We start from the raw sequence: 16,999 nt of genomic DNA on the forward strand, positions 1-16,999 counted from the left end.
TACTCGAGTAGAGAATTTAAAATCATTTGAATGGAATTTTCAAAATTATTCGAGTAGCGAATTCGAAATCGCGGGCTAGTTTTAGTTGTAACGTAGATTTCTACGTAATACGTTAAGAATTATATAAAAATGGAAAATGAAAAATTAAAAATTTTTTAAAAATCCGTTCCAATCTAATTTATCTTTGCTAAATTATACAAAATATTTAAAATGCGAATTTCACTTGTCAGAGAATTTTGATGCGTAGAGAGAACTCGTCGAAATGAACATCTCGCAAACAGTTCACTTCGTGAAATGCAGATATTCTTCGCTTCTGACGTTTTAGTGTTACGAGGAACGCGAATCTTATCGAGAACCAGTCGACGTTGATAGATATAATTCGAAACAATAAAATCACAGTGATCCCATTGTGAAAGGATAAACTGTTGTGACGCGGATGCGTGGTAAAAGCGGACGCTGCTGAAGTCTGGAAATGGGGGTGTATCACGATAGAACGCAAAGCAGATGACTTTTACAATGGCCATCGTAATCTTGACGTTTGACATCGGTCGCGGAAAAATCGCGAAAATACAGATATTTAGCAATCTATTGTTGAACATCCCGGGTTGCTCGATTTTCCAATTACGAGGAGGGATTACATTCGTTCAATGACCATTCGCTCGGATAAAACGTCCATACGATAATTCTCTTTTACGAGTTCGCCGTCATTAGACGAACATTATTTACGTCGATTTATTTGGATATTAGTACTATACGTAGTGTCATCGTTAACACAATGCGGAATAATTTGCTACGTTAGAAACGAAGTTCATCTTCTCTTCGAGCGTGTTCGTTTGTGCAACAGGTGTATAAGTATACATGCGCAAAGTATTGAATTATTTATATAAAATCGTTCTATATGTGCAACTGTTTCAACAAAAATATGTTGCATGGCGTTTTTAGTCATTTAAGATTTGTACATTTTCGATGAAGATGAAAAATCTTTAACTTTATCTCAATAATATCTTATTTCCTATATTACCAATGTTACTTAGAAAATTGGAATCTAATTCTCTCTATCTTTTATATAAATCAAAACGGTGCTTGCAAACATTTTGAAAAGGTGGATCTCCCTTGAAATGTCCTTTCACATTTCTTGTTTCTTGTTTACGGCTTATAACCTTATACATCCACCTACCATATAATAAAATAAAATGTAAAAATAAAATAAGATAGTATAGAATAAGGGGACATTAGCGACTTTTACAAAGTACCTAGCTTACTTGAGGCCTTAATAATGACAACGTATAAAACAGTAAAATTCAAGGAAAATTAAACTTTCGCCAAAAAATTAAAATATAAACACAACGTCGTTGTGACTGATAACCGTAGCACACTGACGAATGTTTAACGAAGGGCAGTGAAGCTTTCAGCCTCTCTTTATCTTGAACTAGTTCGCAAGATGAAGTACACCGAAAGCAGAAGCGGCGAATCTAGGTTGATCACTCAGCTCGTTAGCGCGTCCGAGTAATCACGGGAAGGCGTAAAGCGCTAGAGCACAGAAAGTCGTGAGCTACGAGAACACATTATGTATTATACACCGCCGGTTGTTTCGCAACAGGCAGAGGTCAGACGTTTCGCTGGCGATTACTTGGTTTCGCGTACAACGTAGACGGTAAACAATCCGACGCGGCGGCGGCGGCGGCGGGTGCGCGCGCTCGGTCGTTGAAAAACGAACGGAACGATCGAAAACAATTTTAATTGTCCGTTATCAGGGATGCTCGACGAGCGTCATACACCCGCGCTGCATCACAATCGACCGAGATACACGGCAAACCGATCCGCGTCCTCTTTCTCCCCCTCCGCTCGTAACCAACCCCTTTCTTTTATACAAAACATGTTGTTAAAACGCGTCGGTCGCACGTGATCTAGCTGTTCTATCGTCGACAGTCCTGTTTGCAAAATTCTTGCGAGAACTCGCCCGCTGTTCGATCCTCGATCATCATAGTTCTTTAGCGATGCTTTCGCCCTCGGTCTGTGCTGCTATTGGAGGTAAGCTTAAAAGCTTTTGGACATCTTTACTACCATGGCAACGTCTATTTCAATCCCTATGTTTGTAGTGTATACAGTAGCTAAAATAACGAGCAGAAGATCATTGTAAAATAATTTTATGATTTTCTTGTATCGTAGACTTTGTATCTCCACGATTGTAATATTGCATCTCCGTTTAATTGTTTACGAAGACCTACGGTATTCTGTACAATCGACTTGTCTTTATGTCGAGGTTATTTATGCCTTGGAAAATAACAAAATTCCTGTAGTTACCCAATTTTTGGATAGAGTAATGAACGGTTAAGTGAGGAAGTTTGTTAACAAAGTCATATTTCATAGCTGGAAAGCTCGGATTATTAAATACATATATTCATGAAAGTATTAGTATTAATATATCATACATACGTAATAATATTAGCAATAATACATACGCAATAAAAAATAAATATATGTATACATACATTATTTTGATCTATATAATCGTTTTCTAACATTAAGTGATTCTACAACGTGCAATACTAAAGTGTAAAGAATTGTTTTAATCAAAAATTGAACATTTCCATAATTGTCGAAGAGTTGAATTTATCAACAAAAATCACTGGGGTTAAAATGTTTTGAACGAGTTGCATTGAATGCCAGGTTCGGGGTCAATGAGGAAAAGATGCGGTGAACCGACAAGGGATTGTTTGAGCAATTAATTAACTAACAAATGACTAGATAACGGCGAGTACTATGACAATTTCGTCCGATCGTCGCGTGTTAATCGCTCTGTTATCCGTCGGTCGTGGTTTGTTTATTGGCGCGGTGATCCTTCTCGATTCGCGGGCTCGTGAAAACACGTTCTTTCGACCAGCGATTGACGTAAACGCCAATGGGAGACTAATCGCTGATAATTTATTAATGTCTCTTCGCGCAGACATAACCATCGAGGGTGGTGAATCTGACGTATGATCGTGATCGAGACAAAAACACAACGTTGTGCAACGTATGATCTGTCGGGCAGTTCATTGCGAGGTAAACCGCGAAGAAATTTCGAACTTCCAAATTTTTCATCAAAGTATATACTATATAAGAGATGGAACGTTTTAAAGATAAGCGATTTTTATTTATTCAACATTACAATCAAGATTACGTTTTTATACAAATTTGCAAAGACGACTATAAACATACATAAATGAAGTATAATTGAATTTCGCCAGTCTAAACAATTTTATTTCAAAAAGAAAAGTATTTTTATAGAAATATAGTGCGATAAAATGTTAACAGATTTAACTGCAAATTGTGTAGCAATAACCAATGAATCATATTCAATGATGCATATTTCGTGGATTCTTCTTTACATTTAACAACAAACATTATTCTTTTTGGTAAAGATTTATAAAGTCTTTTAATAGCTTGTTGCTCTAATTACTCCCATTTATCTTCAAGAATTTATTTCTTATTTGAATAAGAATTCCTTTCTTATTTCTGTATTGGTTTGAAGTCAATGTAAGAGATCAGACGCGCTTTTTGCATCAAGTTATTAAGATATAAGAAATAACTAAGGAATAGTAGTTGCAGGAAAAATTGTCGGGCGATAGTAAAATCGAATAAAAACAGCTGCATGATTTCTATGAAATTATAACTCCTGTTTCGATGGTATCAGTTCAAATAAATTGAGGGACACGCGAGTATACAGTACGATTGAGCCATCTTGTCCGACTATTGCTCACTATTTCCACTTGCCAGGCCATTTGCCGACTACAGCGTTGTTTGCGTTCCATCGATCGCGATATGAAGCGGTTTTGTATCAAATTATTGCAGAACTGTGCGGATGACATAACGACGATAGCGTTCAATAAAATGAACTATAACGGGATATTCCAGGGTCCGCAGATTAAAATTGTACCAGTCTTTTTTGGATTTTTGAAAACCGGCGCCGACGTTGTTATCGTCTACATAACTGTTCGCGTCGAGATATTACGACATTGCCGTCCGGCAATGTTTACAAACATTGCGAAGGATAGAAGCAATCAATAAGTAGCGAGACGAGCAAGAAAATCGTATTGTATTCGTTTCTGGTGTACGTCTATTTGTCAAACTTCAGAGAGGAATTTTATTCTGGTGAAACCTTGAACATTTTATTTGTTCTTATTGTTTGCACGTGGTTATCGATCTTTCAGCTTATGACGCGAGTTTGTTATTGTTTGCGAGACGGGTTAATTGCTTCGATTGTTCGGCAATTATCGTTAGTGAATTTTATGCAATTCTGATAGAAATGGTGGGATGGTGCGATTGGAAACAGTTGAAAGATTACAAGCATTTCAAAATGTCAGCTAATTAAGATTATTGAAGGAAGATAAGAACTTCTGTTGTTGCTTTTGCAATTGACAAAGACCATTTTGCATGAGGACACATAATTTAATTATCTAACAGTAAGCAATATTGAACATATGCGCATATAACAACCTTATATTTTCCTTCGTTCTTCTCTCAAACCGTAACGCGTTTACCGTCCACGTTAGATTTCTATTTCTATTGTGCCCTAAGTCGCAGAGATTTATTCAATTGCTACGAACGACCGCGTAGCTTCGTTCGAACGTAATAAGTAACTTGGCAACAGTTAAATGGACATCGATACGTTAGTGTTGATCGTCGCTCGTTTATGCACGTCATCGTCCCCGACGAACAATAGTGTATCTATATACTAAAAAGAACAAAACTTCAACCAATGGAATTAAGATTACTTTATGATTGTTTATAAAAGATTTTTAAACAGGTTTCACCTACTTGTAGAACAAATCTGCGTGTGTAAGATTAATACTTTATTTACTGGAAGCCGTATTAATTGGTTTTTCAATTTATGAAAATGATATCTAAGTTCGATCATTTCCTTTCAGACAATAATTTCAAAAGAATTTGTTACTTTTTGTTAATTTCACGAAATTCATGTATTGTGGATTAGATTATTATAAATGTTGAACAATTTTTTCAGAAATGTTTAGAGAATCAATTTAGAAAAATGCCGGTAGACAAAGCATTAAGGAACAAGCTTAGAAGAAACCTTACAACCTGACATAATTAAGTTTCCACTAATAAAGTATGAATGTTTACTTACTGTTTACCAGGTGGTAGCGGTGCACGTGGAGCCGACGATTTTCGACTCGTACTACAATGGTTGCTGCAATGGCACGTTCTGGCCATTGTTCCATTCTATGCCTGACAGGGCGACCTTCATCGCTGAGCATTGGCGTGCGTATTCCAGGGTCAACGAGGAATTCGCCGCGAAGACGGTAATTTCCATTAGATGCATTCGATTTGAATAATTCTACGCTGGTAGAATGTTCCGGGACATCGTCCGGCATAACAATTGTTCGCCTTGCATTCAGGTTGCCGCGCTCGAGCAGATCCACAAGGAAGAGCAAAATCAATCGAATGGCACACCGTTGGTCTGGGTGCATGACTATCATTTGATGCTGGCTGCAAACTGGATCCGGCAAGCCGCCGATGAGAAGAACCTTAGGTTAAAGTTGGGCTTCTTCCTCCACATCCCTTTCCCGCCATGGGACATATTCAGGCTGTTCCCATGGGCTGATGAAATCCTCCAGGGAATGCTGGGTGAGCTTGCATTCGTCTTCTTGGTTGGTAGACGAATTGCTGGTTGTTGTTCAAGTTGAATCATTTGGTTTGCCGAAATTTGGTGGAGTTTTTTGCATCACTTTTGAGAAACAGGATGCACTTTGATGCCGTTCAACGGACTAGATGATACTGTTTGCAATTGTGGTCTAACTTGTAAGATGAAAACTCTAATAAGATGCTCGTCTAGCGATAGAGCTTGAGAGACCAGTCTGCTATGATTCAACTCCAGCAATTGGCCCCAGTTTTGTCTGCCGACCAGTAACTTTATGTTCAACGATAGAATTCCATTTCTGATGAAAGTAAAATCGCGTGCCAGGTTGCGACATGGTCGGTTTTCACATTCGGGACTATTGTCTGAACTTCGTCGAGTGCTGCCAGAGAAGCCTCGGCTGCAGGGTCGACCGCAAGAACCTGTTGGTGGAGCACGGTGGCCGAACCGTGCGTGTCCGACCACTTCCAATTGGTATTCCCTTCGACAGGTTCGTCTCGCTGGCCGAGACCGCTAATAAAGTTATGCTGACTAATCAGAAGATCGTGTTGGGCGTCGATCGTCTCGACTACACAAAGGGACTGGTCCACAGACTGAAGGCTTTCGAGATGCTGTTGGAGAAACATCCCGAGCACCGCGAACAGGTGGCTATAATACACAAAAATGCAAAACCAGCTCATAGAGCTGTCGACCAATAATTGTTCATTTCTAGGTAACCATGCTCCAAATCGCCGTGCCATCGAGAACAGACGTACGCGAATACCAAGACTTGAAACTGGAGATGGACCAATTGATAGGTCGTATCAATGGCCGCTTCACGACACCGAATTGGTCACCAATTCGTTACATTTACGGCTGCGTTAGCCAGAATGAACTGGCAGCGTTCTATAGGGATGCTGCTGTCGCCTTGGTCACACCTCTTAGGGATGGAATGAATCTAGTAGCCAAAGAGTTCGTCGCTTGCCAGATCAACACACCTCCGGGTGTGCTGATCGTCTCTCCGTTCGCTGGAGCAGGAGAAATGATGCACGAAGCCTTGATCTGCAACCCTTATGAGATTGACGAAGCAGCAGAAGTTATACACAGGTAGTTTGTGAACATTGGCCCATTAAAGTTTCAGAAAATTATCTATACCGACGTATCTTTTTGAACTAACTAATCGATTGTTGTGTTCCCAGAGCACTTACTATGCCAGAAGACGAACGCACATTAAGGATGAACTACTTGCGACGTCGCGAGAGGATCTACGACGTTAACTATTGGATGAAGTCGTTCCTGCAGGTGATGGGTTCGCTGGAAGAACGCGACTCTGTCGGCGCAACGACGATGCAACCTGTAACCATGGACGATTTCGACGATTACTTGAGCAAGTAGGTATCATTGGAGTTATCTGATGTGCATGACTGGGCCCGACCAGAGCAAACGCTTAAGCGGGAACCAATAATGTACGACAAATAGCTATTCAAATAAGGTGTTAAAGATGTAACAAAAAAATCCTTATCCAATAATTAATCGCACTTAAATGTTATAAGCAAACTGTTTGCTTATACATTATTCGATGGGGGATGCTTTTAAAAATCTGATCTCGTTTAACGAAACCGTTGAAATGGAATGCAATGCAGAAGAAACATCGAATATAACTCGAGAGTCGATTTAATTTCTTAAGTTAAGCATGAGTTTGGGTACGTCGCAGCGTGGGATACACGAATTATCAACATGGTGCTTTCGATATTTCTGAGGATTACGATCTTGTATTAATTTGGCATGACGAAGGATCATGTTCACTCTTAGGGGGCATGTTGACCCTATGAGCTTGCAGCAATTTCTATGTTACTGTATCATTCGTGGCAAGGCCTGTATAAACAATGAATCGAAATGGTAGTATCTTTAATCCGCTAACCATTGGAACCACCTTCAAAAATCGATTCAAAGTTCATTATTTTAGAGTTGCAGACGTGCGGACTCTGATGGCGATAGCGCAGTTTAGTATCAAGAGTCAAGAACCCAAAGATGATTTGGTATTCGTTTTTACTCATCAGAATCCTGAAGCCTTGGGTTCATCATACGGGATAGACGTCGTTCAGCAATAAAATAGTGATCATTAGTCGCGACATCTTGTACGCTAGAAGTTATTGCTTTCTCGCTTGAGACTCTTTCTCTCTCTCTTTCTCTCTCTTTATTTGTCAAGTTGATCGCACAGTATTCTCAATTTTCTGTAATTTCTTTGACGGTACTGTTAAAATCATCAACTAGAAGCTCATTGTTTAAAGTCATCCTGCCCAATTAACGAGTTTAGAAGCAGATATTATATGCGAATATAAAAGCAGTCAAGCGAGTATCTTCAACAGCGACAATCATCGCTGCAAGTTCTTAGGGTCCAGCATGTCCTCTGAGAGTTAACATCCATGGTCCTCCTCCGAATTAACTTGGCACGTGTTCTATCCCCTGATAAGTCCATTCCCAGCGCCACGCAAATTCTCCCAGATACAGTTCAATCAATCATGTGAATGAAGGGAATATTTCTTATTGAGAAGAAAATTTTTTGGGTGCCGTTCGCGACCTGACCATCGCGCTTGGAGAAAAACAGCTGCACCACAGTCAGAAAATGCTTTTGGAAGACGGCGGGCCCGCGCGTGCGATGCGACCTGACTCATGATGAAAGCCGGGTAACCTTCCAGTGATAACACATGTCCCCTAGGTATATCGGCGACAACCATAAGCTGGCCTTGCTGCTGGATTACGACGGTACCCTGGCGCCTATCGCCACTCACCCGGACCTCGCGATTTTACCTCTAGAAACCAAAAACGTCTTGCAGAGGCTCTCTAATATGTCTGACGTGTACATAGCAATTATATCAGGTAGGAATGTGAACAATGTTAAGTCGATGGTCGGCATCGAGGGTATTACCTATGCTGGAAACCACGGACTGGAGATTCTTCATCCAGACGGTAGCAAATTTGTTCATCCGGTGCCTGGTGAACTCGAGGGCAAGGTGGCGAACCTGATGCAAACTTTGCAGGAGGAAGTGAGCACTTTTTTTAAATTTGGAGGTATTATGCTCTTATAGATGCTAATATACTAATGATCTATACGATCCTTAGTTGTGTAAGGATGGCGCCTGGGTAGAAAACAAGGGTGCTCTATTGACGTATCATTATCGCGAGACGCCTATGGAACTTCGTACATCGATGGTCGAACAAGCGAAGAAGATTATTGAGGATGCTGGCTTCAAGGCTGGTCCTGCACACTGTGCCATTGAGGCCAAGCCACCGGTAGAGTGGAACAAGGGCCACGCTTCCATCTACATCTTGCGTACAGCCTTCGGGTTGGATTGGAGCGAGCGTATCAGAATTATCTACGCTGGTGATGATGTCACTGATGAAGACGCTATGAAGGTACGAATTCCATGTGAAATCCACAAGTTATCCATCACTTATTGTACCGACCAGAGTTATTTTCACTTGTGAACTCATTTCTTCTACATCATCCTACTGTCTAACCTCGCTATTAGATTCTTTCATAAAAGTTACCATGTGTGAAAGAAGTTTATTTTCTACAGGCGTTGAAAGGTATGGCAGCCACATTCCGTGTGGCCTCGTCGCACATCATCCGCACATCGGCCGAGCGACGTCTGCCAAGCACGGATTCCGTGTTGACCATGCTAAAGTGGGTGGAGAGACACTTGAGCAGACGTAAACCCCGCAACAGTTGCGCTGATATCCCATCGAGATTCCGTCGCAGCAGCGCTGGCATTACCATGGAGATGTCTTATACGCCAACAAACGCGGTTCTAGAGTCGTAGGTGACGCCGTAACATTCGTTCATACTATAAGTGCATGTCCGCGAGAGAAGACATGCGTGCGTCACAGGCTTTTAATGTACTGGTAGAGTAAGACCAAGCAAGCGAGAGGAAAGAACAGATCGCAAGTGGGTCGTAGGGAATCTCTGTCGCAGGTAGCGTAAATTAATAATTCAGACTGCGTTTGCGGGATCGCTGAAGGGTTGAATAGGAGAATCGAATGGTTCTTTCTTGGCCGGACCTAGAATTGAACGAGAGCAACTCACTTCCGGGAACCTCGGGTCTCGAGGATTTCAATCCAGGAGCACAAGCCGAGGGACCGATCTTCTCCCGTTGTGGAAACGAATCGTTTTTAATCAACCTTTGAACCTTTCGATCGATGTGTATATCTCCGGTAATCATTGATGTAGCTTTAAATCCAAATTTCTACGGGAAATTTGCGGATAAATGTTCACGTATGGCTAAATTTTTCTTCATCAAATAAACGCATGGTCTCCACGTTCCTCTACCACTCGCTGTAATCGTTGCTTTGTCCAGTAGCGGACTCACTTCCGGTGAACCCACCGGAAGCCGTAGTACTTAGCTATTAGTTTTAGGCAAAGAGTCGCTCAAAGTAACGGAACACTTTCGGTAAACGCGTTCCGTAGAAGCTGTTTTCAAACTGTTTGTTTAATTTTCTGTTTTCTTTTTGTACGAAGTTATACAATTATTGAGCCATCTATATTCGTTTTTGTTCCTATTTGTCTGTGACGGCGAATTGTATTAGCTTCTTCGAAATTTGATATTCGCAGACTCGTCGAATAGCAAATCATTACATGTGAAAGTTCTTGTTCCATCGCCGAAACGTTTCATCGGAATCGTATACCTTTTTATATAACGTTGGTAGAGTTGCTACGTTGCTGTATTTATATTACTCAACGATAGGCAAGTCGATAATATATTGTAATGTTAATACATTTATATATATATATACACATACATACATTCGTTGAAGAAGTGTAACATTTACGTTCGATAATTCAGTCGGTCTTTAGTTCTCTAGATTTCTTTTAGTTTCTAAAATTTACCGTCGATGATGAAACTGTCGTGTAAAAATGATCGATTTAACGCTCACGAGATGCGATGCGCGTTGATCATTCAAAGAATGACGATTGCTGCAGGAAGAAGTTTTAGCGTAGACACACGATTTCTTTAATTTTATTTGAATCAGTCACCATTGGGAACATGTCCCGGATACGTTTTTTTTCGTGTAAAAATACATACATGATTTGAATTTGATGACCAGGTTACTTACGTGTTAACAAGCGTTAATTTGTCGGTGCACAGTTTAAATAAGATACCCAGTTTATTGTCATTAAAATCCCAAAAATATTATGTTATTCCTTTGCTTGTCCTTTCCATGCGGTGCATATGAATCAGACTTCTACGAACACACACGCAAACATGATTTTATTGAAGGGACAGGTGTGTTGAAACACGGACAAATTTTACACATTTTTCTAAGTAGAATAAGTCGGTTGTAAGGATGTATTCCATATGTTTATCACATTACTTAATGGTGCGTGACGAAAACTAAAATGAAGACCATATCTTCCATCGATATATTTTCTCGATCGAATTTCATCAATGATATCAAAGTTCAGAACAGATCTTAAAAATATCTTTGAACTATATTGAAATAAAATGGCCGTCCTTATGCGCATGTGTATATAACGAGTACGGCCCTATCCTGAGTAAAATATAACGAAGAGAAGAAGAAGATGAACATTTTTTTGAACATGAATTTTTCTATGGATCATTTTATTGGGACTGATGTATATAGATTAACAAAATATTAACCACTGCAACAGCCAATGAACGGTAAACGGTATTAAATGTTTTTTAGAGGAGAAAGATAGTTACAGCAGCCAAAACGAGTCATACTTCTCAACGAAGCTGTTTTCACTGTCATTAGATTTATTTCGAGCTTCTCCGTTGCGTGCTCATAAGTGTCCGTGTTGTATATAGTGACTCGCAGACGAATTCAAATATTCAAAATCGTAATTACGTATGCAGACTCCCATTTTTCAAAATTGTGATGCAACCTTTATATTAAAAACAAAATAGATGTGCCATTGATGTTCATTAGGTTTTGTTATAAAGATCTTTTGCATAAATATGTACAGTTTCATGATAAAACTCCAAATCTATTGTTCAGGTACGGACTTGAAATTCTCTGCAATTAAAGCTGCGAGTCACTGTATATAACACCGAATATACGTTCACGAAACTGAAGCACGTATACATACGTGGAGTGCCCTACTCCACAGTTACACAAACGAGAGATTTATTGCAGTGCATATATGTATATACGTGTATTTTTATATGTAGAAACCTTTGAAACCAAGACAAAGAAGGATTTAACGGAAGAAGACAAATTATTATACACTAACAGATGCAAGAAAAATGTTAACGAGTTCTGTGTCACCTGGGCTTACCATTTTTCAATCGAAAAGAAAACATTAAGTTATCCAAAATTAAAAAGCTTAATAAGTTATAATGGTAAAGTATAAAATAGAACAGAATTAAACAGATAGCTAATTAACTTACAATTCCATACACATTCTGCTCATAATACTAATAATAAGTTAAAATGATCATTCACCTAATCGAACAAATGCTTCCAACATGAGTCACCACACGACACAGAACATGTTAAAAATCGCTATAATGAACGTGAACAACCCGTTCCTATCCGGGACAACTGCTCCTACGATTATGGTTACGGTCGTAGTTATGACTGTAGCACTATGTACGTGTGTCGTAATCTGATGAACAAAACGAGCAGGTCGAAGAAATTGGAGATACTTTTACGAATTCGCGCCCGTTCCATTTTTTAAAAAATCAAGGAACCGAGTTATCATTATAGGTCTCGATTACAGAATAATTGATTAAACGTTTCCCGTATAAACAATTGTGCAATTGATATAAACTTTTATTTGTTTTCTGTTTTACCTGGATTTTCATCGATGTTCATCTCTCTTCGTTTGCGAAAAGTACTTGTGCTTAAAGAATTCTAGGATTATTTCCAGTGGCTTGACCTGCGGGAACAAGGTCTGCTCCCCACCAATCCAATCTCGTGTTTTCATCTTGGTATCCATTAGTCAATTATCCTTATCGCTAGTCAATATATAAAAAGCAAGAACTCGGAATGTCGAGCGACACTACTAGCGTAGTGTTGTGACGCGTCGAGACACAAAAAAAGTGAGTTAGAGTAAATGTTAGAATGGTATACAAATATCATATCTCTTACTGAAAGTATGGAAAACGTATGCGTGTATACAGTGCACGTATGTGGGCAACAGTTACACGTACTGTATATGTATGCACACATAGAGTGTCTTATAATGTGCCTGTAACGAAGTCCCAACATATTGTAACAAAACAATTAAAAACGAACCAAAAAAAGGAAGAAGAGCAAGGTGAAACCAGGATGAATTTGTTAAGTGAATTCATCTACGTTTTGTATAAGTACTTAGTTTTTACCTTGATATACACTATATCAGAAGAAGTGAACGATATTTATGTATTTGTGTATAGACCCGCAGCATAGGACGACACGTAGGGACACAGAACACGCAAGATTTTTCAATCAAAAGTCCGAAAACAAAAAATATATATATACATATGTATATATAAAAATATATATGTATATATGTTGTATATACGTATGCAAGTGTAGAGACTGTCCTTGTGGTTGTAAACGGAAATTAAAAATGGAAACAGAACTGCAAAAATAAACACCGTTTATAAATTGCGCGCAGCTGTTTCCTTCATTCCCCATTTGATTTTCATGATTGCACCTGGCCACTGTCCCATCCCAGATCCGGCGTTTTCCGGAAACCGTTGGAAAATGTAAAAAAATCGTAACAAGGACAATTGAAATCGGCTGCTTATTTGATTTTATTTTCTAACGAAAAATCGGACGGTTCCATCGACGTCGGGGCGCGTTTCGACGAATTTTCATTCGTGGCGCGGTCGCGCGATTTTTCGCAACGGTTTTCTTTTCGCGACGCGACGGCTGTACACTTTGTAATATCGTGCATTCGCCGTTTCTGTTCTTTTGTCCTCGGTGTAACCTTTGCTTTGCCGGCGTTATCGAGCCGCAATTAAAATTGTTTTGACGAAGATTCCACCGATCCGAACACGAGCCGATACCGCGCGAATCGAAGAACCGGCGGATAACGATAATTGAATCGAAAACCGGATACTCTGTGTAAACAATAAAACTGAATGCGATTGCCGATAGCTTTATTTTCGGGACAATTATAATTATAATGCAATTCCTATCGGGCCGATGTTGCGAAAACAGGAGACGTCGTTGACGAACGTGACACGGAGATCTTTCGAATGTGATATGCAAATATGTTGAAAATTACTGCCAAATCTGTTTTTCGAATGAAGATATGTAGCTGTTCGTCTTATTGTACTAGAACTGCAGGGATAAAGTGGATGATTACTATAAATTCAGCTATCTTCATTCGAAGAGCAGACCATGATTTCATAAGCTCATGAAGACTGCGCTCAAGTGTAACAGAAATAATAATAGCTTCAAAAATTTAAAAAAAAATGTCTGAGGAGATGATAATTGGTTATTTGCATGACCATTAATATTTTAATTGGATGATAATTACTCGAATTTGAAATATTTTATTATTTTTGTGAAAATTATTTTATGTTTTTTGTTTCGTGCCTTCGGAAGAGAAGTACAAACGTATATTCGTAATACTGAATTTATCGAAGTCTCGCACAGCTTTTACTATAAAATATTCTTGCATAAAAATATTGAGTGGATAATGTCTCATGAAATCATATCATTTGCTATATCACAATTGCTACATCATTTTTTAAAGTAATTTCTTCATTATACAATTGGGTATACAATATTAAAATAATTTGGAAGGAATGAAACGCTTTAAATTCTATGCTATTTGAGTGCAAATGGTTAACTTTAGTTTTTCATATACAATCCTATAAATGTTAGAAAGTGCACAAACGCCATCTTTTGTACTTCAACTTTTAATAATCTACGAAAAAATTCGCTTTGCCTCTAAACTGCGCAATCTCAATAATTTTACAGACAATGAGAATTTCAGCTAAAGCAACTTGTCTTTTCCCAACAACGACCCGAAAGACAGACAGCATCCCGCAGGATGAAGACGTGCCAGGAAGCGAGAGAAGTGAGCAGACGATCGGAGTCCACCGGTAAGGAATATCTGCTATGTTACCATCGACAATGGCACGCTTTAAGATGCGGGTTCGCCAAATATCGCTCGAAATATCCAAATATTTTCGTTCTGGCCCCACAAGGAATAGAAGGACGGTTCTGTTCGATTTTCACGGTCGTTCGAAGATCCGGCGGAGGTTTTTCATAAAGGACGGACACGGCAGCGTTTATTACCGGGAGTGGTTCGATGTGCATGCCTGGAAGAGCCGGTCAAATGCTGGCATCGTCGTATAAAGAGCCGGATTACACGGTGTCCATTTCAGGGTGCACAAGGAGCTGGTGTTTGCGGTAAGTCTCCGACGTGGAAGCCCGGTCTCGCCCAGCCCTCGGCCATGCACAGCCAAGGCTGGGGCATTATCTTCGCTGTTTTGCCGATTCAATTGTGTGTGCGAAGAAAGGCGGCGTTTAACAAGAGTTTAATAAAAGGCAAACACCGGGGTCGTGCCCTCCCTCTGCCCCTCGCTGAGAGACCGAGATTCTCGCTTCTTCACTCTGATCCACGTTTATCCTCTCTCCCTCTCCCCTTCTCTCTAACTGTCTCTCGTTCTCTCTTTTCTCTGGCTTTTTTCTTTCTCTTTCTATTTCAATATTTTCTCTCTCTTTCTATTTTAATATTTTCTCTCTCTCTCTCTCTCTCTCCTTTTTTCTTGCTGCCTATTTCTTTAATTCTTCATTTATTCGTTTGTCTATTTGTCTATTTGTCTATTTATCTACTTGTCTATTTCTCTGTTTTTCTGTTTCTTTATTTTTCTATTTCTCTATTTCTATACATTTGTATATTTCACTCTCTTTCTCCTCTCTCTCTCTCTCTCTCTCTCTCTCTCTCTCTCTCTCTATTTCTCTGTCTTCTTCTCGATTTTTTCCTTTTTCTTCTTTTCTCTCTCTCTCTTTTATCCTTTTCTCTCCCTCCTTGTGCCTCGGTCGAAGGGATTATCTAGCCGGGCAAAACACGAGGTCTCAGAAGAGGTAAGAAAGGAAGAAATGCGAATGGGAAGATTCGGGAAAAGGGATCTCAGCTGCCACGCACGGGTGGTTCCATCGAAAAACCGATTCCTGCTTTCCTTTTCTACACACTCGCCCCGTTCTGTAAATCGGCGCGGATAGACGCATTTTCGTTTCTAGCGCGCGCCCGTGTCGGTTTCCGCTTTGTGTACACGCGTGCCCCCTCGACTGCGCATACCTTGATTCGTGTTTGGGCAGAGACCGTGTGTAGACGATTAGAGGCGAGTTACTTTGGTCGAATTTTCTATTTGTACATAGCTTATGTACAACTCGCTTAGCGAGTTTAAAAACACATGATTTTATTTTTACGATTATTATTTGTTTATTCCAAAATAGTCCACGGTTGGAACTGAAGGTACACCCTTTAGGTGCAAGATGAGTTAAGCATAACTCTTACTATATCTGTATTAAGATAGCTGATGTCCATCGATTAGTTCTATTAGGTTGGTGCATATGAAACGTCGGATGTTTACGTAAATATATAAAACTGTATATCTTTTTTCAAAAGCTGTTGATTTAATCAAAATATGCCCCGTTTGCTTTACTACACCCTTTTCAACAAGATATCAATACAGAAATGCCTGTCTTAAAAAATTCTGATCCTTAGAATTAATAAACTCTGATATGGAATATTTTAGAGTGTCTTCATTTATATACTATTTAGCCCGTAAAAGCTCGGGCAGATTTTGAGCAGTTTTAGGACAATGTTGCCATTATACGTTGTTCGGCTGAAGAAAGTAACAGCGACCTGTCATAAATAATGTCGGGATTAAGAGAAATAGAACGAACACCAGCATGAAAAACGTAAACACTTGACTTTTTCTTCTCTGACGTCAGCTCTCCTACGTTGCCAGTAGGTTCGCCCTCGGCGCGTGGCTGTTCCATTACAAACCGCGCGAAGCATGTTGAGCAGCTCTGCGATTGCATTTTACCGCATTTTCGTAACTTCCCCTCTACCTCTCGGACGTTAGAGACCCTTAGCGGACGGCTGGCGGATATATCCGCCCAAAATACTGCGCGCTCCAATACCCGTCGTCCACAGCGACGCTCGCCCCTCGAGCACTATAAATCGAAATAAATCTTCTGGCTTATAGTATTTCTATCTTATGCGGTAAAGTGCATTTTATTAGGTTGGTGCATATGAATACTATATACTATTTAGCCCGTAAAAACTGTCCTAAATGTTTAAATTAACGAAAGTCGCTTGGCGAAAGATCTATATTTTATAAAATTTTATATTTTACTTCATTTAATTTCGCAATTGTTTTGTACGAGGTATGCGTAGTTTTTGTG

General features: G+C 39.6%; 1 protein-coding gene across 5 annotated transcripts in view; it reads left to right on the top strand.

Annotated features, from left to right (window-relative positions):
- Positions 1 to 10,711, top strand: part of Tps1 (Trehalose-6-phosphate synthase 1) — a 36,841-nt gene extending 26,130 nt beyond the window's left edge. For 4 of the 5 annotated variants that reach the window (XM_078196260.1, XM_078196262.1, XM_078196261.1 and 1 more), the window contains 8 exons: positions 5,139 to 5,303; positions 5,400 to 5,628; positions 5,966 to 6,282; positions 6,351 to 6,724; positions 6,817 to 7,008; positions 8,328 to 8,664; positions 8,741 to 9,034; positions 9,199 to 10,711. In XM_078196260.1, the coding sequence (XP_078052386.1) occupies positions 5,139 to 5,303; positions 5,400 to 5,628; positions 5,966 to 6,282; positions 6,351 to 6,724; positions 6,817 to 7,008; positions 8,328 to 8,664; positions 8,741 to 9,034; positions 9,199 to 9,441 (2,151 nt within the window). In that variant the 3' untranslated portion in view covers positions 9,442 to 10,711. The remainder of the gene's footprint in view (positions 1 to 5,138; positions 5,304 to 5,399; positions 5,629 to 5,965; positions 6,283 to 6,350; positions 6,725 to 6,816; positions 7,009 to 8,327; positions 8,665 to 8,740; positions 9,035 to 9,198) is intronic. The other variant, XM_078196259.1, reaches the window with a different exon arrangement.
- The last annotated feature ends 6,288 nt before the right edge of the window (positions 10,712 to 16,999 follow it).

Source organism: Augochlora pura, chromosome 2 (assembly GCF_028453695.1).
Source record: "Augochlora pura isolate Apur16 chromosome 2, APUR_v2.2.1, whole genome shotgun sequence".
NCBI lineage: Eukaryota > Metazoa > Arthropoda > Insecta > Hymenoptera > Halictidae > Augochlora > Augochlora pura.